Genomic DNA, 27954 nt, shown 5'->3' on the forward strand with positions numbered 1-27954 from the left:
CCACCGGCGCCGCCTCCGCCACAACATCCCTTCAGGCGCCCGGAGGCGTCCCGTCTGCGCTGCCGCCTCAGAGAGAGGGTGGGAGGGAGAGGGGAGCTGGGATGACAGACAACCCGCCGCCGGCGAAGAAGGAGGCGCGAGCTTCTCCGCGTTGCGCCGGCAGCGGTTCCCTCCCTCCCTCCCTCCTCACGCGCCGCGCGACGGTTGCGGCAGGGAACGAGGCTGCCGAAAGGCTCGCGAGGGGCAGCCAACACACAAGGCTGCGGCGCGCGGCACTTCCGCCGGAAGCGCTTTCTTTGCGCTTTCCTCACCCACTCTTCTCCTCGCTCACGCCGCCAGTTCCGCTTCCGGTCTGGCCCGGAAGCGGCTTTGTGGTACTCGAACGGGGTGCGGGTCTGGGCGCGGTTGTGGACCCCTGTCTGTCCCCTCAGTGGCGCTTTAGGCTGCTTCCCCCTCTTCCCCCCATCACAACTTGGGTCCCCAGGCCTTTTTTTTTTTTTTTTGGACTACAACTCCTATCAGGCCTAGCTAGAGGACCAAGTGGTCAGGGCTGATGGGAATTGTAGTCCAATAACGGCCCTGGGGAAACACTGGCAGAGACAGCAGGAGTGTAGCCGAAGCCCTTCCGGATCGCCGCCTCGGCGGTGCTGGAAGTCCCGGACGACGGTTTGTTGTCGGAATTTCGCAGGCGCAGAAGCTTAGATCCGGGACTACCTTGGAAAGAACCGTTAAGGCCACAATGCTACTGTCTGCGATTACGTCGCCTGGGAGTAAACTCCATTAAAACTATAATATTGCGCTGTATGGTGTATCCTTTTAGTTGTGTGATTTATTTTGAAGTCAGTATTTCTACTCAGTCGGCGGAACGTGAGACTCTTAATCCTCAGGGTCCTAGTTTCGAGCCCCAAGTTGGGCGAAAGATTAATGCTTTGCACAGGTTTGGACCAGATGACCCTTCTGGTCGCTTCCAGCTCTAGAGTTCTATGATTTCTCTTGTCTTCTGTTGTGGAAATCTAAATGGGAAACGAAGGTGGACCTAGACTAGTGAAGCCTAAAACAACCCTGCATGTGCCCATGAAGAATTACGTATGGCTGTTACCAAGATTTAAAGCCATGAACTTTTTACTAAGATAACTATGGGCTGGGCATCTTCTCAGCCTAATCTACCCTACAATGTTGTTGTTAGGAGAAAATGAGCAGGCAGAAAACTACCTTGCATTTGTTGGAGAAAGTAGCATTTAGTGGTGGGTTAAAGTGGCATTTAATAATGGTACAATAAAATATGTTATATTCTCTGTTGGCTGTGTGTGTTTGTTCCTTACCCACGTGTGCATTTAGGCACACACATCTGATATAATAATAATAATAAGGGTATAAAAGGTGTACCAGGAAATCTGGTATCTTTTATAGAAGCAATGCATGTGAATATTATCACCATTAAAAGTAGAGTCAAGTCATTAGGCAAACTGTAGTTTTTAATTTTTTAGAGCTAGCAGTGCCAACAGTTCTCGTCTTTGAATGATAACCCCATTCACTGCACTGTGCAACACAGTTTACTTATTTGGTACATACACTGCCAGCTCATCAGCTGTTTTTCCTTCTGAATGCTGATTTATTCAGGATTAATAATCTAATAACTATTAACAATTAGAAATATTTGAAAAGCATAAAATGTCTTCAGTACAAGAATGATTACATTTGACATTTACTAACTTGGTGGATAAGATTATTCTAAATCCAGTTTAAGGAAAGCCATATGAAAAAACACTGCATCAAGAACCACAGGTGAAACCTAGACATTCAAGAGTGCATTACATCTCTTTCAGCTGAATGTACATTTCTAGCCACATTCTGAACACACAAGTAACATGTAAATGTTTTTAAAATGTGTGAATACAGCTGGATTAGGTTACAAACCACAACATTTCTTGCAATCTCTGCTAAAGCAATTTGTCTTCTACCCATTTTCTGTACACACAGTAAATTATATACAGTTAGCTATTTTGGAATTGGTATGTACCCAGGATCCTAAGAAGTTTGTTATGTGAATTGACCTTTATTGTAAGTGCCACCAACAAACAGTTGTACTTTCTGTAGAGGCAGCATCTAGAAATCCTCACAAAGAGATGAGAATATGGTATGTTGTGTGGAAGGTATATTCATAGCTGGCAACTTTCCCCTTTTTTTAAGGGAAATTCCCTTATTCTGAATAGGATTCCTCGCAAGAAAAGGGGAAAGTTGACAGCTATGGGTATATTTAAGATAGAGTAGGAGAGAAGCTTGAACAAAGAAACTGAAAATTGGTTGGAGCAAAGCATATGAGACATAGAGCAGCATAGTTTGCTGTGCACGAGAGGGTTATATGCAGCAAGCAGGTAAAAGATATGTTAGGATCCAAAAGGCTTCATTTAAAGACACTATGTGTGCTTGGGGGCTTTTAACCTTTTTTATTTTTTATTTTTGTAGCTTCATCCTTCCTCTGGATAAGCTGCCCTGACAGCTCTGGAACAGCATGTTGAAACTTGGTCTGATCCAGCTGGGCTCTTACGCATAAAGTGTAAAGCTTTTAGGCTGCTGGTGAGAAGAATTGCATCTTTGAATACTTCTCTAATTAAAAACAGAAACCATTTCACATAGAAACATAGTCTGTTAGGGAGACTGTGAGGCATGATAAACCCTTTCCCCTGACATGCTACTTTTCCATGTAAACGATTCCCCCCACATGGGGAAACATTAAAAGTGCAACATGTACACACCCATTGATAGCCTAAAGTGGTATATGTTGCCCTTAAGCAGATAATTTACACAAAAGCGCTATTTGATCTTTCAATAGATTTCACATTACGCCTACCCAATTTTGCAGGTAAATGAAAGTATGTGTTGGAAAAATATTGAGGTGGTCAGAATAGTATATGGACAGACTTAAAACGAAGAGATTTGGACATACGCCTGGTAAAATTGGCAGAAAGCCAGATTTCCTCCATTTTGGGACATGTAGCTTATAATTTCAGTCATGAAGAAACGAAAGCGAAAGACATGGAAGAAGATAAACACCCACACAGGAACATATTGTTTGATTTAACTTGCTTGCTAGATGAACTCGGAGGCTGTGAAAAATGAACGAAGGATTAACATCGGATTGATTTATGGGAATCACCTGGACTAACTTAGAAGGAGAACAAATGTGAGATGATCGCCACCCCCTGACCTCAGAGCATGGGAAGTCAAACAAAGATTTATAAATTGGCATAATATTTGGACTGTTTGATTATTTTATAATTTGGAATGTTTTTAATGTGGCTTTTATTGGATTGTTAAATTGGAAAACTTAATAAATATTATTTTAAAAAAGTAAGCCCCACCAACTTCAGTTGGACTTGCCCCCAAGTAAGGATTGTGTATAGGACTGTAGCTTCAGTCAGGGCTATTTCATATGTCTCCCATCCCACACAAGCACTTACACATAAGGAAACATGGAAGTGTGTGAAATAGCCCACACGGCAGCTGAAATCACCCATTTGTTCATTGGGAGGATCTTCCTCCTCCCAAGTCAAAGCTTTTTCTGCTTTTCCAACGCAGCATTTTAATGAAGTTAAGACTCGCACTGAAAACCTTATCATGCTGAAAAACCATTTTGTAGAAGGTATCAATAGGCAGGTCTCCATTTGGATCAGCATATTTCAGCGTTGTAATTGGAGTGTATAACGTGTTGGTCTGGTGGCGAAAAGGAGGGTTTTCGGCCAGAATTATCTTCACTGTATGCTGTAAGGATGAGAAAAGAAGGCATGATAACATTCTGGAATTGCACCAGACTGAGAGAGAGTGTGTGTGTGTGTGTGTGTGTGTGTGTGTGTGTGTATGTGTGTGTGTGTGTATGTGTGTGTGTGTGTATGTGTGTGTGTGTGTATGTGTGTGCAAATATATTTGGAAGTGGGGGTGGAGAACGCAAAGAGAAAAAACTCTGGGGAATAAAATCAGCACTAACTCAATATTGCTGTTTGGGTTGCTTATGTTGTTCCAGCAATGATGTTTTGAAAGTGAGCTTACTGGAAGAGTAGGAACAGTTTAAACACACCTCTGACCATTTTTAATCTGAAACTGCTATATCAGTGACGCTCTCAGAACATTCCTTCAAGATAAGTGTCCCCTACCAGTAATAAGAGTACTCCTGGATTCAAATGTGTTATTTGTTTCTGGAAAAATTGAGACCGAAGAAATAGAATGAAGCTTCCACTATCACCCGCCTACTCACCATCAATCGTGTGCTCACTACAGCCATTGCTAACAGTCGCCCAAGTTATTGGCCACTGCCAATCTCCTGTCTGCTCACCACAACCACCAATCCCCCGCACACTTACTTGCTGCCAAATGTGCTTTCGCCAGTCATCACCAACAATCGCTAAAGTTATTGAGCTTTTTTGGGGGGTCACAACTGATCCCCTGCCTGCCCACTTGCTGCAGAAAATCGCCACCATGCCCCACTCTGCATTCAGTATCAGTGTATAAGACGACCCCCAATTTTTGCCTAACATTTTAAGCCCAAAAACATCATCTTATGCACGGAAAAATATGGTACATAACATAGTAACACACACACACCACCGTTTAAAAAGGTCATAGACTGTTAATTAGTCAGAAACCTGGGAGAAGAGGAATGTTTTTGCCTGGTGCCTAAAGATATGCAATGAAGGTATTATCCACTTGAGCTCATCCTGAACATGCAAGTGATTTCGGTAAGATGCTCAGACAAAGGTTGGCCCATTGCCTAGTTACATTTGGCGTTGGCTAGACTCTTGCTGCCTAAAATGTTATTACTCACATTAACAGAGCCTTGTGAGTACAGATATTTTTAGACTTGGCTGTCACTTCCCCCCACTTTCATTGGATTGTAATTTCATCAGAAGCTGATGCTGAGCAATTGCCAGTCACATAATGTCTCAAGGCTGGCGAACCATAATTATGTAACCCAGTCTTAAATTCCACAAAAACCTTCTAATGCATTACCTCTGCTATGTCTTCAGCTGTTTGTCCCAGGGTCTGGAAAATTTGCTTGTAATTTTTCAGGTAAATATTTACAAACATGTCTGCTGTTTCTTTATCTGCAGCTGAAAGATCCATGTTCATCCCATCTTCAAACACTTTTCTTTCAAACTCTGTAACCACGGGCCCTGGTTCTATTAAACTTAGACTGTTTGGGAAAATAAAGAAACAGGATATATTGTGTAAGTCATCTACTATACGCATAAGATGGTAGATGCAAACTCTTAGTTACTGGGCATAAATTAGCAAAGAGTAAAGCCATGCAACATAGTGCTTGATTTTAGCATTAATTTTAATTCATATCCAGAAGTGAACATTCAAAATCACGAGTTTCTTTTCTTGGATTTGCATCTTGCATTTCACCCTTGGATATCCTTAGTAAAAGGCTAAAGATTTATACGATCTGAAGATTGTATACGAGTGGATGTGGTTTCCAGACCAGGGGTCGGCAAGCTAAGGGGTTCGTTTAACCGGCCCATGAGCTGCCCCCGAATTGAGCCCCCTGATCGGTGAGTCTCTGCGTGCTGCGCTAAACTGGTGCAGCATGGCATGGGGACTCGCTTCCATGGTGCTGGAAATCGCGTCTGCGCAGATGCCAGAAATCGTGTGCGTGATCCAGCCCACAGAGGAATCTCCATTGGAGTGAACCGGCCCAGGCAGGGTAAACCTAGACACTCTGCCAGTCAACATCCGTTTGTCTCAAGAGACAATGGAGTGCACCTCCTGGGGTGAAGTTAAACAGCTGCTTTAGCAGCACCGAAGTAAATTTAAATTAAAGTACAGTAATAAATGAGCCAGGCTGATACTTACTTAAGTTTAAACTTGAGCGCTTGTATGGCTAAACTTTCACAGAACCCTTCCACCGCAAATTTAGATGCAGCATAAACATCATTGAACAAAATCCCTATAGATTTAAAAAAAAAAAAAAAAAAAGAGAGTGGCTAATCTTAATATACCCTGGGCTGATGATGAAACCATCATGTAAGAGTCTCCTGTGTACCATACACAACATCAGATCAACATCATTTTAGTCTGTCAGCATTACAAATGCTTTTTTATTTAAGGAAAATTAGAGTGAATCACTGTCAAGGCCAAGAAGAAGGTTCAACGAACGTATATTTATTTTGCCCCTCTTTCACCTCTTGCCCAAAAGATTTTGCGACAAAGCTCATTTACTAAATGGGATGAATGCACATGCCATCCTTCTTTCAAATCACCTCCAGTTTTCAGGAAAGGGGATGGAAAAGGCACCAGATGGTTCCCATCCCTTAGGTTAGGCAAAGGTTTCTAAGTCCATGCAAACCAAAAGCGTTTCAGATAACATTTTGGATAACACGCAGGCAAGTAAACTTCAGTCTTGCCGTTGCTTCACCATAAATCTCCAGCCCAGTCCTTTCCCCCAGAAGGGCTTGACATAACACTTCTGTACAGTCTTTGCTGTTGCTACACACTGTGGCACAACTCCATTGACACAATGTTCTGGGTTACAATGCCACAAATAAGGGCATTGTGTTGCAAGAGCAGACTTTGCTCTTTAGCTGCAGATTGCAGCTCAGTTGCCTATAGGACTAAAATCATTGTCGTCATTGATCTTGTTTCTTGCCCGAAAACCACAAGCCAGCTATCTGGCATTCCTTTACTTGAATAAGGGAGGGAGGAAAAGCCACAAAAATCACTTTCTGCTGAATCAGGAGCAGAAGTAACCAGGGCTGAGATGTTTCAGCGTTAGCAAAACTTCAGCTGATGCCAGTGTTAAAAACTGAGGTATGAAAGCTAGGAGCTAAAGGGCATCTTAAATCTAGGTTATGAGCGCAACAATGGAATGTCTAGGCACATTTTTGTAACAAGAACATAAAGCTGAAAATGAATGAACTGCAGCTAAAACATTATGTTCATTTTTCACATGATCTAGTCCTTCCCCTGCCCACCCCAATATTCTACGAGGGTCTTTTCTCCAGTCTTCCATGAGTAGCTGGAAGTGGGGAGACAGAAAGAGGTCCTCCTTCCCTTCCACTCTGCAATTTTTATCTGAAATCTTGGGTGCAGTACTGTGCCCAGAGCTCAGAAACTGCTCGTGCTAATGAAATTCCCTGATGCAAAATGCGCCACCCTAGAACAATGGGAGTTTCAAACACTGGCTGATGCAGAATTAATTCTGGGGAAGCACAAAGGCCAAATCTAAAGGTAGTGTTACCTTAAAGCCACTTAAAATGGGATAAAAATGTAGGATGAGATGGCTCTTGAATATGGGAACATAAGAGCCTTCTGGATCATTGAGTCCAGCACCCTGTTCTCACTGTGGCTAACCAGATGCCTATGTTAGATGCCCATAACCGGGAGCCTATTACAAGAGTCCTCTCCTGTGGTTTCCAGCAACTGACATTCAGAAGCATAACTACCTCAAGCTGTGGGATCAGAGCATAGCCATCATTAAACTGCAATACACGCTGCATTAACTAATTAGATGCAATATTACTTTGCCTTGTACTCCCATGACACTGCTAATAATCACGATATGGCCGCTTTTTCTCTTCTTCATGTCGGGTAAAATCTCCTTCAGCAGTCGCACCAACCCAAAGAAGTTTGTATCCATCACGTTTTGCATCTCTTTGATAGTCTGGCATTCAATAGGTCCAATGAGTCCCATGCCGGCATTGCTAACTGTATAAATGCAAAACAACAACAACGACCAGCCATCACTTGCCACTCAAGTTGCTCTTATTCTTTTCATGTGCAACAAACGTGTGGGACCACCTATTAACCCAGGTCTCTGGCCAGTTTACAACAACAAATAAAAAATGTAAAACAATAAGCACCATTGCAAATCAGCATCAAAATGCTAGTATGAACACAGCAGCATAAAATCATTTTAAAACAAGCAAGGGGCGGAAATTAAGAGCATGAAATGTGTAACTTGAAAGGGGAATAAAAATATTTTCCTTGGCTGCCTAAAAGACTATAATGTAGGTACCATTAAGCCTTTATGGGGAGGGTATTCCATAAACTGGGATGCAGGTGGTGCTGTGCGTTAAACCACAGAGCCTAGGGCTTGCCGATCAGAAGGTTGGCAAGGGTGAGCTTCCGTTGCTTGGTCCCTGCTCCTGCCAACCTAGCAGTTCGAAAGCATGTCAAAGTGCAAGTAGATAAATAGGGACCGCTGCGGCAGGAAGGTAAACGGCGTTTCCGTGCGCTGCTCTGGTTCGCCAGAAGCGGCTTAGTCATGCTGGCCACATGAACTGGAAGCTGTACGCCGGCTCCCTCGGCTAGTAAAGTGAGATGAGCGCCGCAACCCCAGAGTCGTCCACGACTGGACCTAATGGTCAGGGGTCCCTTTACCTTAGGGTAGTAATACAATCAGGAGCTCCCAGAACAGGCCAGTTATTGTGAGGATGAAATGAGTAGGAAGAGAACTACCTTGAGCTCCTTGGAGGATTGGTGGGATAGAAATGTAACAAATAAATAAATATTATTTTTTACATTAAAATATATACATAAAATGAATGTTACATTGGTATTTATTACTTGCCTAGGACATCAATACGCCTTCCTGGGATGCTACTGACACACATTTTAATAGATTCATCACTGCACACATCCAGCTGTTTAATCTCTAAGGTGTTTCCAACAGTATTGCCTGCAGCTTCTATCAGTTTATCCTGTTTGGCCAGATCCCGCATTGTAGCATAAACTGCAAAAAAAAAGAGGAGGAAAATAAATATCACAAACAGCAGTATTTAGCCTTTCCTTTCAGAAGGGTTATGAAAATTAAACACCGATTACATAAACCTTCAGCTCCAGACTCTAAGGTCATAGAAACCCAACTATATTTCCATTTGATAGAGGCTCCAGATTAGAAGAAAATAAAACAGCATGGTCGGAACCTAACACACAATTAACCCATTGAAACCAACTGGTTGCAGCGTTCAGGGCTTCTTTTTGAACAGACATGTATAGAATTCCACTTCCTGAACACTGCAAGCAGTTGGTTTTTCTCTCTTTTTAAAAAATGGCTTACTTCCATACAAGTGGATAGAGGATTGTGGCCGTTTTTTAAAAAAAGAGAGAGAAAAATAATCAGCTGACATTAAAAATAGAAATATTCCATCAATTCTAATTTAAACATATAGATCAAAATAAACAGCTCCTGTGTAGCTTTATTTTAAGAACTGAGTGGGACTTACTTCTTAATAAGCATAGGACCAGGCTGTAAAATAATGGAGGCTAGTGACATTTGGCTTCTCCAAGAAAGAAAAACCCTTACACTTTTCTTTCTAAAATTAAATTGCAGAGCCTGCAAGGATGCAAGGTTGCATCATGTCACGCTATGTAGAGCTTTACTACTCAACATAGCTCACACTAGGAAATGTTCAGCAACACAGGTGAGCAAAATTAAAGAGAGAAGGTGTTACCTTTGAATCTTTTCTGTTCATCAGTGGCCATTTTTACAGCCAACGCCAGCCCAATTCCTGAGGAGCAACCTGTGATGAGCACTGTTTTCTGAGCCATTGTGGATGGTAGCAGATGCGCTGGAAGGTTTCCCTTAGACAGTCTGGATAGTCTGGTAGCTTTGCAGGACAAAAGCTTAATACTCCCCTGGATGCTTTTATTCACAGGACTTTAGGTGTCAGCAAATCTAAAGGTGCATACCTATGCATTACAGAGCTAAGAAGATAATCTCCGTATGGACAGCAATAAACAAAAATAGATGTTTGGGCATGGTTATATATGAAGGTTGCATAATCTGGCTTGATGATGCATTGTAGGGAAGTTAGGCTTCAAGGTTTCAGCAGTTTTTAAACTGAAAATTTGAACAACAAAATATGAAAGGTGGGTTATCATAATTTAAAGAGGTAACAGGACTGGAGGTCAACTATACCAAAACCTAGAGGACAATACTTTGCCCAAGTTGTATTTGCAAATTGCATGCATCCTTCAAAAAGGTGCTTTAATTTCAAAAGATCTGAGGCAACTCAAAGTCAGTTGCCTCCTTAAAAGAAACTCAATTAGGGCCTTCAGTCTTGGCAGTCCCTATAACTATCATTGTTGGGCACAATCATTGTGGCCAAATTACATTCTTGCTGAAGCTACCCTTTGTTTCAGGCAGTACTGGTGTTAATGGCTGCTTGGACACTGAAGGACTAGCAGAAACATATCAAGGGGTTCCACAGCAGGGAGACACCACCAAGGCTATCAAAGAATGTATGGTGGAGGCAGGCCAGGCTGGGGGTCTCTTGGTCTTCCCAATTTAAACATGCGCTATGTAACACTTCACATTCAGCATCTAGAAGAGGAAACAACTTGCCTTCTGTTATGTGCTGCAATATCTGTTTTCTGTTAGCTATTCCTGTTGACATTTTTTAAAATGCCATGTACTTAAAAAAGAGATTCATCATGAGTAAAGGGGGCTTGTTGGGAGCAAAAGGACATATGTAATAGCCCTTGATCTGAACGTTATTGCTAAGGGAGAGGCAGACATGAGAGGCTTATAGAATTATGAATAGCATGGCTTGCCCAGAAACACAGTACATTCCTCTGATCTCTTTCTCATAACTGTGGGTCACCTGATAATATTAATTTGCATTGGGTTCAGAAAAACAAAAGGAAGGACTTATTTACACAATCCCAAAATTCCCAAAATTCCAATACCACAAGGTAAACTGGTGCCTTTCAGTTTAAAAAAAAAATAAAAACTGGACAAATTTATGGATTTCCCCCCCCCACATGGTAACTACAGTAGTGGATATGTAACAGAAAAAGCAAGTAACACAATGTGTATTGTTTGTTTGTTTATTAATTCAATAATAATACATTTATCTGAAATATTCAAGTATCAGGAAAATAGTTTTTTAAAAAATCCAGATCCTTCAGATTTCTCTTTAAGAGAAAAAAAACCCCACCACACCTTTATTACTGTACAAATTACTTCAAAGCAGTAATTAAAAAATAGAATTGGGATAAATAGGAAGGGATTATGAGTCACTATGTTTCTCAAATATATACAGGGTTTGTATAAAATGGCACATCATTATATTCATGAAGACAATAAATCCATCTGTGGTTGACTGCTTGCCAGCACACTGTTACTTCACAATCTTTGTTCCTGAAACAGATATTAACATAGGCATTAACAAATGTGAAATTCATGCAGACCTCAAGTTCTAGTTAAAATGAATTACTGGTCTCACACTAAGTATTTGAACAAGCATAATAATCACCCAACCGCCCTCCCCTTATTTGATACAGAGAAGGCCTTTGATAGGATCCTATGGTCTTCCTGGGTAATTTACAAATAGGATACTTTCCCCTGCCCCACTCATTCCTGGTAAGGAATGGAATAAGCCTTATTTTTTTATTTGTGTTTGGAACCTCTGACCTGTGCAACCCATGGATATACTGTAGTGAGATCAGCAGTATCCATGCAGCTGTTAGGGAACAAGAGATAGTCATATTTGTGGATGACATGCTACGCACTATCACAAACCCAGAGAGATCCATCCCTACCTTGTCAGCTCTCATATATGATTTTGGACACCTCTTGGGAGACAGCATTAACTGGTCTAAATCAGAACTTATGCACTTGATGGTATCCTAATATCTATCAAAAGCATTGAATTACATTATTCATAATGCTCTGTTTGCAATTACCATCAGGTAAAAACTAGTCCTGAAGAAAATTCCTCAAAATGGTTTTCAGGTTTAGGCTGCACTCCTATGCACACTCACCTGATAGGTAAGCACTGAACAGTGGAACTTACTTCTGCAAAGGATCATGCTTTTTATTTTTGATTGAGCTCATGTCCTTAAAAAAAAAAAGGGACCCTATATGCACTCTTGATACATTTGTAAAGTCTGTCCTAGAGGTACATTAATTAGTTAATACATCTTAGTAGTCATGCTTGCTCCACAAAATGTAACTCAAACAGGGAACAATATTATCATTTCCCTGCCCCACCACCAGACAAAGTGAACTGTGTCCTATTTGCCTAAGAAATACTATGGTACAGAAATACATACTTGAATTGTCCTTTACATCAGGTGAAAATTATGGAGAATTTTCAGAACTCATCTCTTTGTTGATATATTTTAGCATGCCACTAAGAGTTTGGAAGTCACTGCTATCACAAGTCTCATCCTCCTCCACAATGTGTGTCAAAGGATCAAAGGACGATTCATCTGGACTTTTTGGTGAGTCGTGAATTGTGTCTTTTGGCTTCCTACAAATTACCAAAGAATTGGTTGTAAAAATGTTTTTCGGTTTTAATAGATTTCCATCATCTTTAAAACTTGGATCATTAGTGCTTGCAGATTTTCTCTGAGAATGCCTGTCAAAGTCTGGCTCTTGATCTAACCATTGATGACTGGATATGTTTTGTGGGGCTGATAGTTGCTTGATGCTTTCTGTTCTTTCATGGCCTGCAATTCTAGCTTGTAGTCTTGTTACTTCAGATTCCTAAAAATGTAATAAAAACAAATAACTCAACACTTTTATTAAGAAAATATTATGCCTTTCACATTAGCTTAGCACTTCATTCGCTGACAATGTTTTCAGCATTTCCCTGTCCCACTTCATTGGCTGCCATCTACAGAGGGCAGGAAGACACTGAACATGATTGGGCTTCCTATTTCTTATTCTAGATATTATCCAGAAAATGGGAACACATAGGTCATCAACAGCCACCCCCTAAAAATGTCTAGTCAGGCTCCAAACCAGGGGTGGGGAAATTTTTAAGTCCCATAGTTGCATTCCCTGGGGTTGAACACCCATCACGAGTGCAGCTAGAGGCAAAAGTGGGGGTGGTCCAAGATAGAACTAAGCACAGCAAAGGATGGGACTCTTAGCTTTGGATTCCATCATGCAAAAACCAGAGGTTGGCACACCCCCCTACCTTTCCATCTAGCCAAGCAAGAGGCATCATCAAGGACACATTCCAGCCAAGCAAAGGCACTCTAGGATGATACAGAGTACGGCCAGTGAGAGGCAGGTTCTGGGGAGACAGGATGTGGTCTGGGGAGAGTCTCCGTAGCCAAATAGGCTACGGAGGACCATCTTTGGCCCTCAAGTCTCACAAAAGCCTAATTGCTAATGATCTTTGGTAGTAAGTATCAGTGAAGTTGGATAATTTTATTAATTTCTCCTTGTACAGGAGATTTTTGCCACGCTGCCTTGTATGTCAAGAAAACACATTCTTGTGCTTACTCACTTTGAGAAGCAGAGCTTCGTTTGCTGCATCAATCATGTCATTTCTGGACTGAAGCTGTTCTTGTAGATTACACACGGTGCCTTGTGCATCTTCCAGGTCTAGCTTCAGCTGCTGCAACTGCCCATAAAGGTGATGAGATTTAGATATCGACTCCTTCCGTTTTGTTTCCTCTGTTTCATGTAAGAGTTTCTGAAGAGATAGACAACAAAATGTATTCAAAACTTTTATGTTTTAATTTATGTTTAAATAAACTTTTTATGATCCGTTTATTTAAACTTATAATAGAGGCATGGAACAAATAGCCTTATTAAGCTAATGTCCCAATTGATACATAATTACGGAATTCCTTGTTCAAATGACAGTCCCCAAAATCAAATGTTCTGTTGTTAAAGTCACGTCTATCAGTGTTGATTTAGTAATTTGATGAAGGTAGCTGAACTTATGTTTGGGAAGGGATGAGAAAGATGAATGGTCCTGAAGCATTTGGGGAAGGCCTATTGCTGAGTAGTACAGCATCTGCTTTGCATGCAGAAGGTCACAGGTTTAATCCCCAGCATCTCTAGGTAGGGCTGGGAGAGAACGCTGCCTAAAACCCTGGAGAGCCACTGCCAATCACCGTAGGTTGGCCAATGGATCTTCCTATGTTCTCCCTTATTTGCAATGCCAGAATCAAAAGTTTTCCTTTTAAACCAAGGTGCCAAGCAAAACCTACGGCCAGTCTCTAAAATTCCAAGATAAAAATTAACTGTTCAGTTCTAATACATCTAAAAATACAACACATGTTGGGAAGAGCAATTTTGTTTTTACCTCTGACGTATAAGACTGCTTTAGAGAGTGTATTTCTGCTGAGAGCCTCCTAATCTCCGTTTGCATTCTTGCTTCTAACTGGGCTTCCCGTGCCTGAGCTGCCCCTAGTTGTTCTGCCAAATGATTTGTACGACTTTCCTAAAAGGCAATTATGAAATGAATAATATCAGCAACAATGTATTTAAGCATGTAGTATATAGTCCTCCTTCCTCCTTTCCCTTTCTGCTTGCAGGGAACCAATGAACCCCCATTAAAGTGAGGAAGCCATTGTTGCCCAATACACATTAAATTGGGTACAGGAACACTCCTGTATCGAGCCAATTCTGTTGACAGGAAGAACTATGAAAAACGGTTACTTTTTCATGTGAGAGGTGGTTCACTTCTTCCAGTTCAAGAGAGAGCCTATCTACATCTCTCTGAGCTTGAGCCTGTTGACGGCGACTTTCCAGTAGCTCCAAATGGACCTTTTTCATCTGTTCACGTTCTAGCCTCAGCTGCTGACCCAAATCAAGTATTTCTTTGTGCTGTTCTGCCATGAACCTTTCCTGTTCCTCCACCTTCTAAAAGGGGTAAACAATGTGCATTAACAAAACTTAAGCATTTTTACATCCTTTTTTTCATTTTTAACATACCATTCTGCTGCCATGCCTTATCAGATCCATTATCTGTGTAGCCTTCTGTCCTCACTATGATAAATAATCAGTAGCATATTATGAGACTTAAAAGACCACCATGAGATGAAGGGAAACAAACAATGAGGCCACAATCCTATATAGACACTTACTGTCAAATTGATGGATCAAGAGACAAAAAGCTGCTTGCATGGGAAGTAATATTTGCTAATTACTTCTTCCCCAGCCCATCACAGCCCTTGCACTTATAATATAAAAGTCTGCTGTGAAGAGGTGTGTGTGTGTATATTCAGCAATAATTAAATAAATAAAAATTCAGACACCCCTTGCTTCCTCCAGCAGGAGCCTTCTGTTTACTGAAGAGCAAATCTGGATTCAACCCCTTATGAACAGGATGCATTTCTCTCTATCCTTTATGGTTTAGGCTGATGAAAAATCAGATAGTGACTATAGTCACAGACAAAAACCATTATGCAAATAAAAAACTTACTTTCTCAATATCTGTTACTTTTTCCTGTTTTCTTCCAGTTTCCTTTTTAAGACGATTTATCTCTTGATCTTGTTGGAGGATGATCAACTCTTTCTCCTGAAGTTCACCTTTGGAATGCTGTAGCTTGCTCTCTAAACTCTCAATCTGGCAACAGGGTGTAGAACAGCATTACTTATTAAGAGAATTATCTATTTTAGGAATTGTAACAAAAGCCCCACAGCACATCTTATATACATTATGGGAATTAAACTCTACAACTTCTGTTTAAAATCTACAGTTGGTCAGTTGTGCAGATTCTGTGACAGTATTTAACTCTTCCACTTTAGTTAATGCAATAGTATTTTTCATTAATTGTGGTTCAAGATGGCTCCTTCCCTTCCATTTTTTACCCTCATACATATGTAGTTTCAGAAAAGTCATCCTCAGAATGGGCAGGGCCTGCAACTGCTGACGCCAATAAAAGGAGAAGGGGGTCACCTATGTGAAGGGGGGGTCACCTATGTGGTTGGTACAAAAGAATGTTGCAGCACCAATGTGTTTCAGGTAACTGTTTTGTCAGGTAACTGTTCTGCAGTGGTAAAATATATTGATTGTGTATAGGCAGGTAACATGTCCTGTAAGCCTTCTTGTAACTCACTTGTGATTATGGCACTGTTCTACTTGTGCAACTGTTATAATTTTATGTACATTAATGGCACAACATGTATTGCTATGTTTAAAAAACTATATTGTTAGTTAAGATACACACAGCCCATATACTGTTTCATGCTTCAAAACTTCCGCAAGCTATTATATTAGTAAGGCTTACATTTGACTTCAATACAATAATTTTTCCCCAATAACAGATAATCAAAGCACCTGTCTGTTGCATTCCTTGATCTGCAACTCTGCTTTTTCCAAATTTCCTTCTAATTTAATTATTTTTTGTTCCAATTCTCCCCTGTGCTCACGGATTGACATATCCAACTGTGTAACCTAAAAAGGGAGAGAGATTGAAGGCAGAAACATGAAACAAGAATTAGAAGTTGCTTATTATGTATGAAATTATGCACCACAGAGTTGTGGTTATCACTTAGGCCCCCAAAACATGCATGAGGCTTCTCCAAATTCATAAATTATACTGATAAAGTTCTAACCTGAGCTGCTCTTTGTTTCAAATCCCAATTCCTTTCTTTTAGTATCTTTTCCATCTCAAGGAGTTCTTGCCTTTTGTTCTCAAGTTCATCCTTGCAGTCTCTGCAATTTCAATTTAAAAATAAAGCATAAGGTTTCCAAAGTACTAGTTCACAATGGTGATGCAGCTCAGTAACAAGGGTTCAGCCTACCTTAGTTCTTCTGTTAAATTCTCGATAGCAGCATACTTCTCCTCCAGAGCCAACTGTGTTTCCTGTAGCATATTCCGTAGTTCTTGCAGTTGTCTCAAACTAGTTTTTAGCTTCCCAGTGGCATTCTGCAGGTCAGTCTCCAGCGTTCCTATTTTCTGCTCAGAATCCTTTTGCTGTGTCTCAGCTTGAAGCAATTTATCTTCTAACTGTTTCACTGTAGTGCATATTGAAAGCAGAAAAGGATGTTAAGTGTGTGTGTGTGTGTGTGTGTGTGTGTGTGTGTGTATAGACTGAGAACACTGCTCTGTTCTAGCAGTGAAAAAGCTAGCAGCTGTGCTAGTCATACATATTAGACAGCTCTGCAAAGATTCTACAGCCCTGTTCCCTGTCAGTTTCGTTCATGTAGGCTTACCATTCCAATGTATATTATCCATGAGAAACACATCACATTCATTTCAAAGTAGTTATGTGTGGCCTTTGCATTGAAAAAGCACAGTAAAGAGCCTACCTTGCTGCGTCTTTTTCTGCAGTTCTTCATGTTTCTCCTCCAAAGTCATTTCCAAGTGGCCCAGCTGCGATGCTTTAGCGTGACCATCTCGTCTTAAGTGAACTAACTCTTTCTCCATGTCTATTAGCTCATCTTTACATTGATCCATCTCTATCTTAATTTGCCTAAGCAAGCAGAATTAGAAAATCTCAATCAGTAACTGAAATAAGCATGTTCGTCATGCTATTCTGAGCAAAATATAGATCTACGGCACACTGAGTTTGAACTTGAGTATTTAAGAAGTTGGAACTATGTAGCTGTCTCCAAATAAGATGGGTATGTAACAGCACAATAGCTTATACCAGCCTTCCCCAAACTGTTGCCCTCTATATGTTTTGGACCCTAACTCCCACCAGCCCCAGCCTGCACAACTGATGGGAGTTGTAGTCCTTGATGTCTGGAGGGCAGCAAGTTGAGGAAGGTGGGCTTAAGCTAGGTAAAGGTAAAGGTAAAGGGACCCCTGACCATTAGGTCCAGTCGTGGCCGACTCTGCGGTTGCGGTGCTCATCTCGCTTTATTGGCCGAGGGAGCCGGCGTACAGCTTCCGGGTCATGTGGCCAGCATGACTAAGCCACTTCTGGCGAACCAGAGCAGCACACGGAAACGCTGTTTAGCTTCCCGGCGGAGCCGTACCTATTTATCTACTTGCACTTTGATGTGCTTTCGAAGTGGTAGGTTGGCAGGAGCAGGGACCGAGCAATGGGAGCTCACCCCGTCGCGGGGATTCAAACCACCAACCTTCTGATCGGCAAGTCCTAGGCTCTGTGGTTTAACCCACAGCGCCACTCGCGTCCCTTGGGCTTAAGCTACCAGGCCCTTAATGCTTGAACTAACTTGCTTAAAAAGTTCTGTTCTGGAAACCTCTTCTTTCAAAAGATGATACATTCAGAAAAAGAATCTAAAAGTAATGATATATGCAGTATAGAGATTTAAAAGGACAGAGCCACAGAAGAGTATTCTGAACCTACCTGATTGTGCCCGTGAGTTCTGCTATTTTTTGTCTTTTCAAATCAGCTTCTTCAGAGACTAAATGGAGATTCTCAGTAGTTTTTCTCAACTCTTCCTCCATAATTTCCTTCTGTTTTTGAAGTTCTTGCTCTAATTTTAATACCTATTGTAAAAGGATTTAATAGAGGTAAGTGTGTAGACATACACAGAACAGCACTGTTAGGCTATTCAATATTTATTTCCTTATCCAAAGTTTAGAGAGAAAGCCAAGAAAGAGCATTTGCAGGTATATATCCCCTGAAACCACAAACAAATATACACGTGTGCAAGTTTGTGTATCTAGCTTTATCTTAAAGGCCTTTGATTACTGTTTGCCCAATGGATATAGTTCCTCTCCTTTGGAAACAATTGTTTTCAAGATACGTGTCCAATAACAAAAAATAAATGTCTGTTCACCTTCTGATTCACAAGTATAGAGCATAATTCTCCAGTAAAAAGGCAACTAAGGCATAAAACTAATGAATAATAATAATATAAATTTTTTTTTATATCCCGCCCTCCCCAACCAAAGCCGGGCTCAGAGCGGCTAACAACAGTAAAATATTACAGCATTCTAAAATCAATTCATTATAAAATCAGTTCAAATCAAATTCATGGCAACCATTGGGCTAGAGTTCTTTCAAGAATTACCAAAGGCTGTGCCATGGCCAAAGGCCTGGTGGAACAGCTCTGTCTTGCAGGCCCTGTGGAAAGATGTCAAGTCCCGCAGGGCCCTAGTCTCTTGTGATAGGGCGTTCCACCAGACTGGAGCCACCAGAAACCAGTTGTAACAGAGAAGTTAATTTTAATGTAACAAGACTGCTGTGGAACTGATGGCTTGGAGACTGCTCAAGTGGTAAAGGTAAAGGTAAAGGTACCCCTGACCATTAGGTCCAGTCGTGGCCGACTCTGGGGTTGCGGCACTCATCTCGCTTTATTGGCCGAGGGAGCCGGCGTACAGCTTCCGGGTCATGTGGCCAGCATGACTAAGCCGCTTCTGGCGAACCAGAGCAGCGCACGGAAACGCCGTTACCTTCCCGCCACTTTGACGTGCTTTTGAACTGCTAGGTTGGCAGGAGCAGGAACCAAGCAACAGGAGCTCACCCCGTCGCGGGGATTCGAACCACTGACCTTCTGATCGGCAAGTCCTAGGCTCTGTGGTTTAACCCACAGTGCCACCCGCATCCCTGCTCAAGTGGTACCACTACCCTAAAGTCAATTTTTATTGGTATGAATGAAAAGTATAAAGCTTCCATATAATGAACACAATGCATTATATGGATTATAAAACATCACTCAAACAAAATGAAAGTAAAGCAGGGAAGTGCATATTTGCACATTCCTAAAAACCCTTAACCAAGGAATAAGCTCTAACGAACACAGTGGGAGTTCTAAATAATCATGCATAAGATTGTACTGTAACTATAGCAACAGGCTATTAGTATGCAAATAAGCTCTTACAAACTTCAGAAATAAGAAAAAAAAAGTTGTGCCATTTGCCTAATCCTGTGTATGTGAATTTTGCAAATCTGACTGCAGGATATAATGCGTACAGACCTATGCTGCACTTGTGCCTTTATAGACCACATCCAGTGGCAAATATCTAAATAAACAAACTAATTCTATATGGCCAACAGGGCTTTAGGCACGTGTTCCTCAAACAGTAGCCCCTCACACTTCATAGGAAACTATTTTGATAGAGAAAGCATTTTCAAGAGCAGCATATGTCATAACATAATTTTGTTTCCCAAATATACATGATACATGAAAGTGTATCAAATAGTAACATGGACAATATAAACCCTTTACTAATCATTATGTACCTGTTGCTGGAGCTTAATTTGGCTGTCTTCTAATTCACAATTCCTAATGGTTTCCTGGTTTAACATTTGCTGCTGCTGCTGCAGTGTTTGCTGCAGAATGAAGTTTTGTTCACTAGTTGACTGAAGATTGTTATTTTTCAACTTTATTTCTTTGTGCAACCGCTGTATCTGGAAACAAATAAAAACGATGAAGTATTAACTTTGAGATACATTCTCAGCTTGCTCCCATTTCATCATTCATAGGAGAGCAGCCTGACAACATACATAAGTTACTACTAAAACACATATCATCACAGAATTTCATTATAATATAAAATCAAATTCACATAGTATAGTCTATATTTAAAAATATGCTTCATCTAAAAAAAAGGAGGAACTTTGGGAAAAACCTACTTATATTTTAAAATAAACCATCCTAAATTATTATATCTGCATACTGCTGGCACACTTTCTATCCTAAGCCACACTGAAGATTTTAATGCTTCTGTATTTCCTTACATGTCCTACGAGTAAAATATTTACCGCAATTAAGCCAATTCTCAAGTAAAGCTTTTTTCTGAACAAAGATTCAAATGCCACCACATGGAGCTACCATGATTATGGCCAACTACATGTCTGCCACCTTTAGGCGGGATATAAATATAATATAATATAATATAATATAGTGTGTGTGTGTGTAAATTTATTATACACTTACTACTAAAATAGTTTTGAGAGGACTTACGATATAAAAACACAATATATATAAAACGCAACAATTAAAACTAAACAAATTGTAATGTACAATTCTAAGAAGCAAAGCACCCCCACCTCCTCTGCAAAACATTAACATAATCAGAACCATCTGAAAGGGGGGTGGCAGTTAAAATGTCCAGAAGAACACTAAGTTGTTAACAATCGAAGAGCAATGTCTTTGTCTTGTGCATAAACAAATACCCATGTGCACACCCACAATGGACCTCTGGTTTCCTGAACTCGCAGAGGGTGGGAAAGTACTAAGCGACGGGAAAAAACAGCAGATAGCATGAATACACCCCAGCAAGCACCTCTCACTAATTTGAATGAGAAACATTATGACAGATTTTGGAAACATAAAATTGAAAGCACTCACAGGTGGATAAACCTGCACAAATGTGCTTACATAAAAATGGCCCATGCACACATTAATGCTCTAATGTAGGCATTAATGACGTAGGCATCAAAAAAGTTTACCTCGTCATTTTTCTTCGCCAGCTGTTTTTCAAATAACACTTTACTTTCTTCAAGATTACTTAAATATACCGCGAGATCTTCCTTGCAGTCATCTAGCGCTGCTTGTAGCTGTCTGACCTAATGAGAATCAAAGGGAGATAAAATTTGGGAAAGAACACCCCCAGAACCTAAAATTGCAATAAAATATGCTACTTTTTGTTATGGGTACAAAGCCAATGTAGTTTTAGTTAATAAACTGGCAGAAATGTAAACCAGTTCTTTAAAATAACAATATCTGAGCATATCTTTGAACAGCACAACATTTTAAAATGAAGCCGTAAGAAAGTATTTGCATGTTTGCACACCCACGCCACAAATGTTTTTCACAAATTAAAGTTGAATGTGGTGCAGTACTTATTAATTTATTATACCTCGGAGATAGAGAAACATTTCACCTGTAGCTCACCTGCACCTCTAATAGCTATGCAGCAGAAGGAATTCATCAGGAGTAGCTTTTCACAGTGCAGTATTCCAGGGACTCAAAAATAACCCTGGTATAATCTCATCAATGCAATGAATTAAAATTATAAGAACCCTAATGTTGTGATTCTTGTCTGTAGGTTATACAGACAGAATGTTATAGGATGTCTCATTCTCTCCCTCAAACATACTTTTCTGTGGGTTGTGGGAAATGGGGCAAACTTCATTTTAAAGTATCATGTGATTATGTTTGGAACTCTCTCCCTGATCGACATGGTGCTACCTCTGTCTCTTCAAATTCATCCTTAAATCCTTCTTTCCTCAAGAACCCTATTGGTTATTTAGCCCTCACCCATAAGGAAAATAAACGTATGTGTACATTTGTTCATATTGATTCTTAATCACCCTTGCATTTCTTCCCTCCCCATTTTTTGTTGCCAGCTCCATGACTCAAAATCTAGATTGTAAGCTCTTTGGGGCAGAGGCCTGTCTGTGATGATTGTTAGCATGTAAAGTGTTTTGTACTGTGATCATGCTATATAAATAATAAAATTAAGGATTAGTTTAATAAACCATAACAGATATAAGTATAAACATAGAATCACAAAGGGTTTTTCTTTACAAATTTAAATAGCTCAAACGTTACTTTGGTGCCTAAGAAAAATCATTTTAAGGTACTCACTCTTAAATTCTTCCCTTTCATAATGAAATAAGGAGAATAAATGATGGGAAAGAGAGCCTTCAGTATAAATAGTCTAAAGTTTTGATCAAAGAAAGGAACAGAAAGCCTACCAAGATGCTTAAGAAGCTAATTAAATTAATAAGTCATTTTTAATCTGTTTGTATGTTAACTTTTGCAGGTTTCAAAATGCAGTAGCAAACTTTTCTTGATTTTATTGCTTAAACTTCTTGTAAATCATTTTGAGGGTTTTTTTTAGGATCAGAGGTGTATACATTTTATGAAATAAAATATTGCAAGACATGAGAAGTCACAAGAAGTCAAAAAAGAAAAGGAAGTGTACATACCTTGATTGTTTCCTCAGTAAATTGGCTCTGTAATATCCTTATTGCTTCCTCTTTCTTGGTTTTCTGATTTTCCATTTCCTGTTTGAATACAGCATCAAAAGAAGAAAACATACCACCTTAAAACATGATTTTACAGTTCACTTTTAAAAAATACTAGTCCACCAAGAAAAATAAACTCAACAGGAGTGATGGAACTAATAAATCCTGACAGAAGCAGCCCTGTGCAAGGACTGTGTAAACTTATCTCCCCTCCCTGAGGAAATGTTAAGATTTTGCTGCTGTCACAGAGCATGCCAGCAGCACTTTCTGAAGCAACAACACACAGCACCGGGAATGACCATATGAAAAAAAACCCCCGGGTATTTTGCAAGCAGCCCGCACAATAAAAATAAAAAATACCTCTTTGCTTTCTATTAGCAGTAGATCTAGTGATTCAATCTGACGTTGTTTACATAAGATATCTTGCTGTAAAAGTGACATTGTGTTCTCCTGCTCATGGAATTGCTGGCATCTCGTTTCTAGTCGAGACTCAAGCTATTAAAAAGAAGAATTAGTTACTGACCCATAAAGTATTTGTTAAATGTAAAGGGACCATTAGGTCCAGTCGTGGCCGACTCTGGGGTTGTGGTGCTCATCGCACTTTATTGGCCGAGGAAGCCGGCGTACAGCTTCCAGGGCATGTGGCCAGCATGACTAAGCCGATTCTGGCGAACCAGAGCAGCGCACGGAAACGCCGTTTACCTTCCCGCCGGAGCGGTACCTATTTATCTACTTGAACTTTGACATGCTTTCGAACTGCTAGGTTGGCAGGAGCAGGGACCGAGCAACGGGAGCTCACCCCGTCGCGGGGATTCGAACTGCTGACCTTCTGATCAGCAAGTCCTAGGCTCTGTGGTTTAACCCACAGTGCCACCCACGTCCCTATAAAGTATTTGTTAGAGAATGACAAATAATATAGCTGTAACAACTGGTTACATTTATTGGCTACATTGACATGATACTCATTATAACAGGGTCGCCAACAATATATTTATGGGTGGCATTCAAGTAAGTTTTATTTTGAGTAGACCTGTTGAAACTAATAGGCCTAACCAAGCCATGTTCATTAATTTCAATAAGTCTACTCTGAGTAAAACTATATGTCTGGAGATACTTACTAAAGAATGTCCTGCAGCTATAAGTTCTGTGGTATGCTGAATTTAGGGAGAGAGCTGAAAGTCCTCCCTGACATTTTCATTTTTTGATGGAGTTGCTTCTTGAAAGTGCAGGGGAGATAACAAATTATCCATCAATGGAAGTAGGTTTGTGCCCTTATGAACATTTTTGGGAAGGCTTTCCCTTCACCCAGCTCAATGTCCGCAGCCTATTGCTGCTTCAGAATTATTTTTGTAGCTGGAAAGAACACCAGGGCAAAATCCGAGCTAACTCTCAGAAACAACTTGCCAGCTGAAGCAACTTCCTTACACTTAAATTTCAAGTGGCCTCTTACATGTGACTGATCTTATATTTATGCATCGAGCACAAAGGCAGCATGGGAGAGACACTGAATCTTTTATTAAGAGATCACCAAAATATTTAGGAACTGGGGGGGAAAAATACTATACAAATTAGAAGCTTACCAATTCAATCTGCTTTTCCAATTCTTTCTGATGCTCGTGATGAATCATCTTTGTTTTTTTAAGCACTGTGGCTAAGTGCCCATGTTCCTCATTGAAGTTTCTTTCTAAGCTGTGAAGCTGAGCATTCACTTCCTAGGAAAAACAACTTCATTATTGAGCTGCATAAATTAATGCTTCAGTGGAAAATTATATGGATCTTTCAGTGCCACGTTATGTCATATTACAAACCAAAGTGCAGCTAAAAAACAGTATAAACAGAAATTGCATTGTACTGAACTGTTTGAAAGCACTTAAGGTAAAACAATTTGCTTGTTAAAAATCACGTTAGAGGTAAACTCTGAAAACACTAATGCCTGTTGGCGTATTTAATATAACATTACATATGTAAATACATCTCCTTCCATCCAAAGAAGCTGTGAATAGGTAATAGGAGTTTTACCACTAATTCCCGTTCCAGCTCAGTATTTTTTTCAGCAGCAGTTGTGTAAGCAAGAGTCTTTTCTTCCAACTGTTTTTCAAGGGCTGAGAGCCTAGACGATTTCCTTGCTGCCTACAAAGAAATATATAAACTGAGAACACACAGTCTAAAAAAGATTTTCAGCATAAACAATGGTGAAATTATTGAAAGTGTTTCCATGAATGTCACATGCGCTTCATAAAATGTCAATGATAATACAACTTTTTCTGCCCACACCTTAAAGAAAGAACTTTGTGCAACACATTTTCACAAGTCACCTCATCACCCAGTAATGCTCTATTGTTTCACTAGACATTTTCCATTTCCCACAATCAAGTATCACGGGTGAAATGGATTGCACCTCGCTCCCTGGCATTACATGCGAACCAAATATATTGCTACTGTACTGCATTGGGTCTTGTGGGACTATGCCACAAACACTACAATGTACTTTGGGCATTCTTTGTCAAGAATGCATCAAGTTAGCTGCTAGCTGGATTATAGGTGACCAACCTCAGCAATCCAATTCCAAAAGGAACTATCACTGTGAAAGAAGGAATGTTCCAAGGATAGGATCTCTAGATGAATTACTGATGAAAAAGAGATTTATAGAAGGCATGTTTCTGTAACAATGGAGCCCTTTGGGGTGTTGCAGAGGTGCTTTTCCTGTAACAATCAAAGAGGTGCCACTATATGATTAGGGCCATAAAAATGGTTTTATTAAAAGATTTTCATGGATAACAAAGGTACGTATATCATATCTGTTTCAATTCAGAGTCCTTTCTACATGTCATTTACATTTGGTGTGAAACACTATTACATAGGCATTTTGAGGTTGGGGAGGGAAGGGAAGTGGGGAGAGAGAGGTGGGAGAAAGAGGGGGCTAGTGATTTTTCATTCCATTGCATAGTGTATGTGCAGAGTTTTTGTGTTAGCATCACATAAATAGGTTGATTGGTTGGTTGTTTTTGTTGGCAGTGCAAGAGATTGGAGAGCCCAGATCATGGCTGGTTGCATAGTTGATTGCAGTAACTTTTGTGGGGGGGGGGGATGTTGGGTCAAATTAGCCATACTGATTTGTATGCTGCCATTTCCTGCAAAAACAGCATAGCCTTTCACAGTAGGAACTATATGAAATTAAAAACTGTGGGTTGCACCTAAGGCGTTGTACGTGTACATGCAGAGGGCCTTCTTGATAGTGGCACCCACCCTGTGGAACCCCCTTCCATCAGTTGCCAAGGAAAAGAGTAACTTTCTAACCATTAGAAGACATCCCTGTATAGGGAAGCTTTTTAATGTGTCATGTTTTATTTTTTTATATATGTTGGAAGCCACCCAAAGCAGCTGGGACAACCCAGTCAGATGGGTGGAGTACAAATAAAAAAAATGTTATTACAGTCTTATAGTTCCAGTAGCAAAATTATTGTTGTTGTTGTCATAATCATCATCATTTATTAAATTTGTATACCGCCCTCCATTTGTAGATCTCAGGGCAGTTCACAACATAAAAAGAACTTGTTTTCCCACACGCACGTCCAGAATCTCTGGAAGGTCTCCGCACCCTCCAGCACTGATTTTAAGGGTGTATAGTGGGCTGGAGGGGACAGGAGAGGAAGAGGAAACACATGGCTGTAGCACTAGATAAGGCTCTAGAGAGCTCCTAAGAATACAGACTTCTTCATTTCTACTTACTTCTCGTTCCAAGCTACTAGATTTTGCAGCTTTCTCCAACAGTTCATCCTGTATTGTTTGAAACTGACTAGTTCGCTGGGCCATGGTCTCCTTCAAAAATGAATTCTCAGCTTCACATTTTTCCAGTTTAGTACGTAGTTCTTCTAACTGTCCATGCAATCTTTGCTTGACCTTTTCAAACTGCTTAGCAACAAGTTCCAGTTGTTGGTGTTTTCTCTCTTCACAAAAGAAACACATGTGTCTAAGAGTACCGATTTATAAAATCTTTAAATTACAGGAGCAGGCGTGCATGCTCTTATTGCTCAGTGGATTGTTCTGAAGCAACAATCCATACCAGAAGAAACTGTACAGTTTCAACTATTGTATATCATAGTATGCATACCTGTTTGGTTTCCTGTCAATTTTACTGGTTCAATTTCTAGGCCATTCAATTCTTGTCTCTCACTTTCATCAAAGAGATCTTGACATGGATTACTGGTCATAGTTTCTGCCTGAAATTGCTGAATCAATGCTTCTTTCATTGTCAGCTTTAATCTAGGAAAAAGAAAGAAGGGAGAGCAGTTTTATTCTTCCTTTCTTTTTTGACACTCGTTACAAATGCACACAATTACTTCAGCTTAAAATATAATACCTTAGCTCTTCTATCAGGGATCTACTTAAATCACAGCAATTGGGACATGATGCTTCTTTAGAATGATGCATGGAATGACTAGCCTGCAAGTTTAGGGGGGAAAGACACATAAAAAGGTTGTTTATGGCACAATTGGTCATTATTTGAGGAACTTTAATCTCTACCACCCAACCCAAACTAAAAATGTTTAAATTCTCCTTATCTCAGCAGAGTTAGGGTTAAGCACGTGCTCTTTCACTGAACCTGGCAGGAATTAAAAGTGCTTAACTCTAGTGAAAAACTTTGGCGATGTTTCAAAATTAACATAAAATGTGACATAGATGGGAAGAGAAAATTGCTTAGCTTTCTCCACCATTGTCATTTCTGATCTACTTCCCCCATTATTAGCTTTTGCACTTATGCTAAGATTATAAATCAACATCTGTGTGACCAAGGGACTGGGATTGTGGTTGATATTCCATCATCTCTGCCTCTTGATTAGCAGATTGGCTTTTCAGACAGTTGCATCAGTTGCAACCACTGGTGTAATGCATCCTAAGAACTTGTTCAGGATGCACTGCTCTATTTGAGAGTTATAGAAGCCCTATTCAAATAAGGGAAGGATGTGTAGCACACAAAGCTAGGTAAAAATGAGAAATGTGGGGATTTTTCCTTTGAGGCAAACCTTTCAGGGGACAATGAGAAGAGTTATTCAACATGAGTATGTGAAGTATCAGAAGCCCTCCCTCAAGGAAGAAATTGTGGTCTATTCCGGAGACGTCATTGCTCAATTATCGCTTCCTAGACTATATAACCAAAATCCAAACTAACAAACCAATTCTGACATCAATGTGCTTACTATGTAAATAGACTGCAGTGCTTGAAACAACCCTTAATAAGAGTAAAAATCAATGAACACTGTTCCAGTGCAAGGTCCAATAAAACAGGCTACTCTATATTCTTTTAACACAGCAATAGTCAGTCCAGTGCTTGGAATTTAGATGAATGTTCTGTTCAAGCAGAGGTC

The 27954-nt window shown here is 40.2% G+C and overlaps 2 protein-coding genes across 3 annotated transcripts in view; both read right to left on the minus strand.

Moving 5' to 3' along the window:
- Window positions 1-3522: 3522 nt before the first annotated feature.
- LOC308479887 (retinol dehydrogenase 8-like) lies at window positions 3523-9859 on the minus strand (the record flags this gene model as incomplete). Its single annotated transcript, XM_081010896.1, has 6 exons — window positions 9450-9859; window positions 8563-8728; window positions 7522-7697; window positions 5851-5944; window positions 5005-5188; window positions 3523-3762 (listed from the first exon to the last, which is right to left on the minus strand). The coding sequence occupies exons 1-6, from the start codon at window positions 9544-9546 to the stop codon at window positions 3523-3525; spliced, it is 957 nt and encodes a 318-aa protein (XP_080867022.1). The 5' UTR covers window positions 9547-9859.
- Window positions 9860-10818: 959 nt separating this feature from the next.
- The window catches only part of CCDC18 (coiled-coil domain containing 18), a 28233-nt gene continuing 11097 nt past the window's right edge, over window positions 10819-27954 (minus strand). For both annotated transcript variants that reach the window (XM_081010866.1, XM_081010867.1), the window contains exons 10-29: window positions 26949-27031; window positions 26700-26851; window positions 26318-26535; window positions 24608-24718; window positions 24169-24300; window positions 22949-23083; window positions 22550-22627; window positions 21065-21181; window positions 19853-20020; window positions 18011-18153; window positions 17004-17167; window positions 16496-16709; window positions 16307-16406; window positions 16029-16145; window positions 15171-15314; window positions 14405-14608; window positions 14049-14186; window positions 13242-13430; window positions 12055-12490; window positions 10819-11140 (exon numbers count right to left, since the gene is read on the minus strand). In XM_081010866.1, coding sequence (XP_080866992.1) covers window positions 12083-12490; window positions 13242-13430; window positions 14049-14186; window positions 14405-14608; window positions 15171-15314; window positions 16029-16145; window positions 16307-16406; window positions 16496-16709; window positions 17004-17167; window positions 18011-18153; window positions 19853-20020; window positions 21065-21181; window positions 22550-22627; window positions 22949-23083; window positions 24169-24300; window positions 24608-24718; window positions 26318-26535; window positions 26700-26851; window positions 26949-27031 — 3015 coding nt within the window. In that variant the 3' untranslated portion in view covers window positions 10819-11140; window positions 12055-12082. The remainder of the gene's footprint in view (window positions 11141-12054; window positions 12491-13241; window positions 13431-14048; window positions 14187-14404; window positions 14609-15170; window positions 15315-16028; window positions 16146-16306; window positions 16407-16495; window positions 16710-17003; window positions 17168-18010; window positions 18154-19852; window positions 20021-21064; window positions 21182-22549; window positions 22628-22948; window positions 23084-24168; window positions 24301-24607; window positions 24719-26317; window positions 26536-26699; window positions 26852-26948; window positions 27032-27954) is intronic.

Source organism: Podarcis pityusensis (genome assembly GCF_964106645.2).
Source record: "Podarcis pityusensis genome assembly, chromosome: 6".
Taxonomy (NCBI): Eukaryota; Metazoa; Chordata; class Lepidosauria; order Squamata; family Lacertidae; genus Podarcis; species Podarcis pityusensis.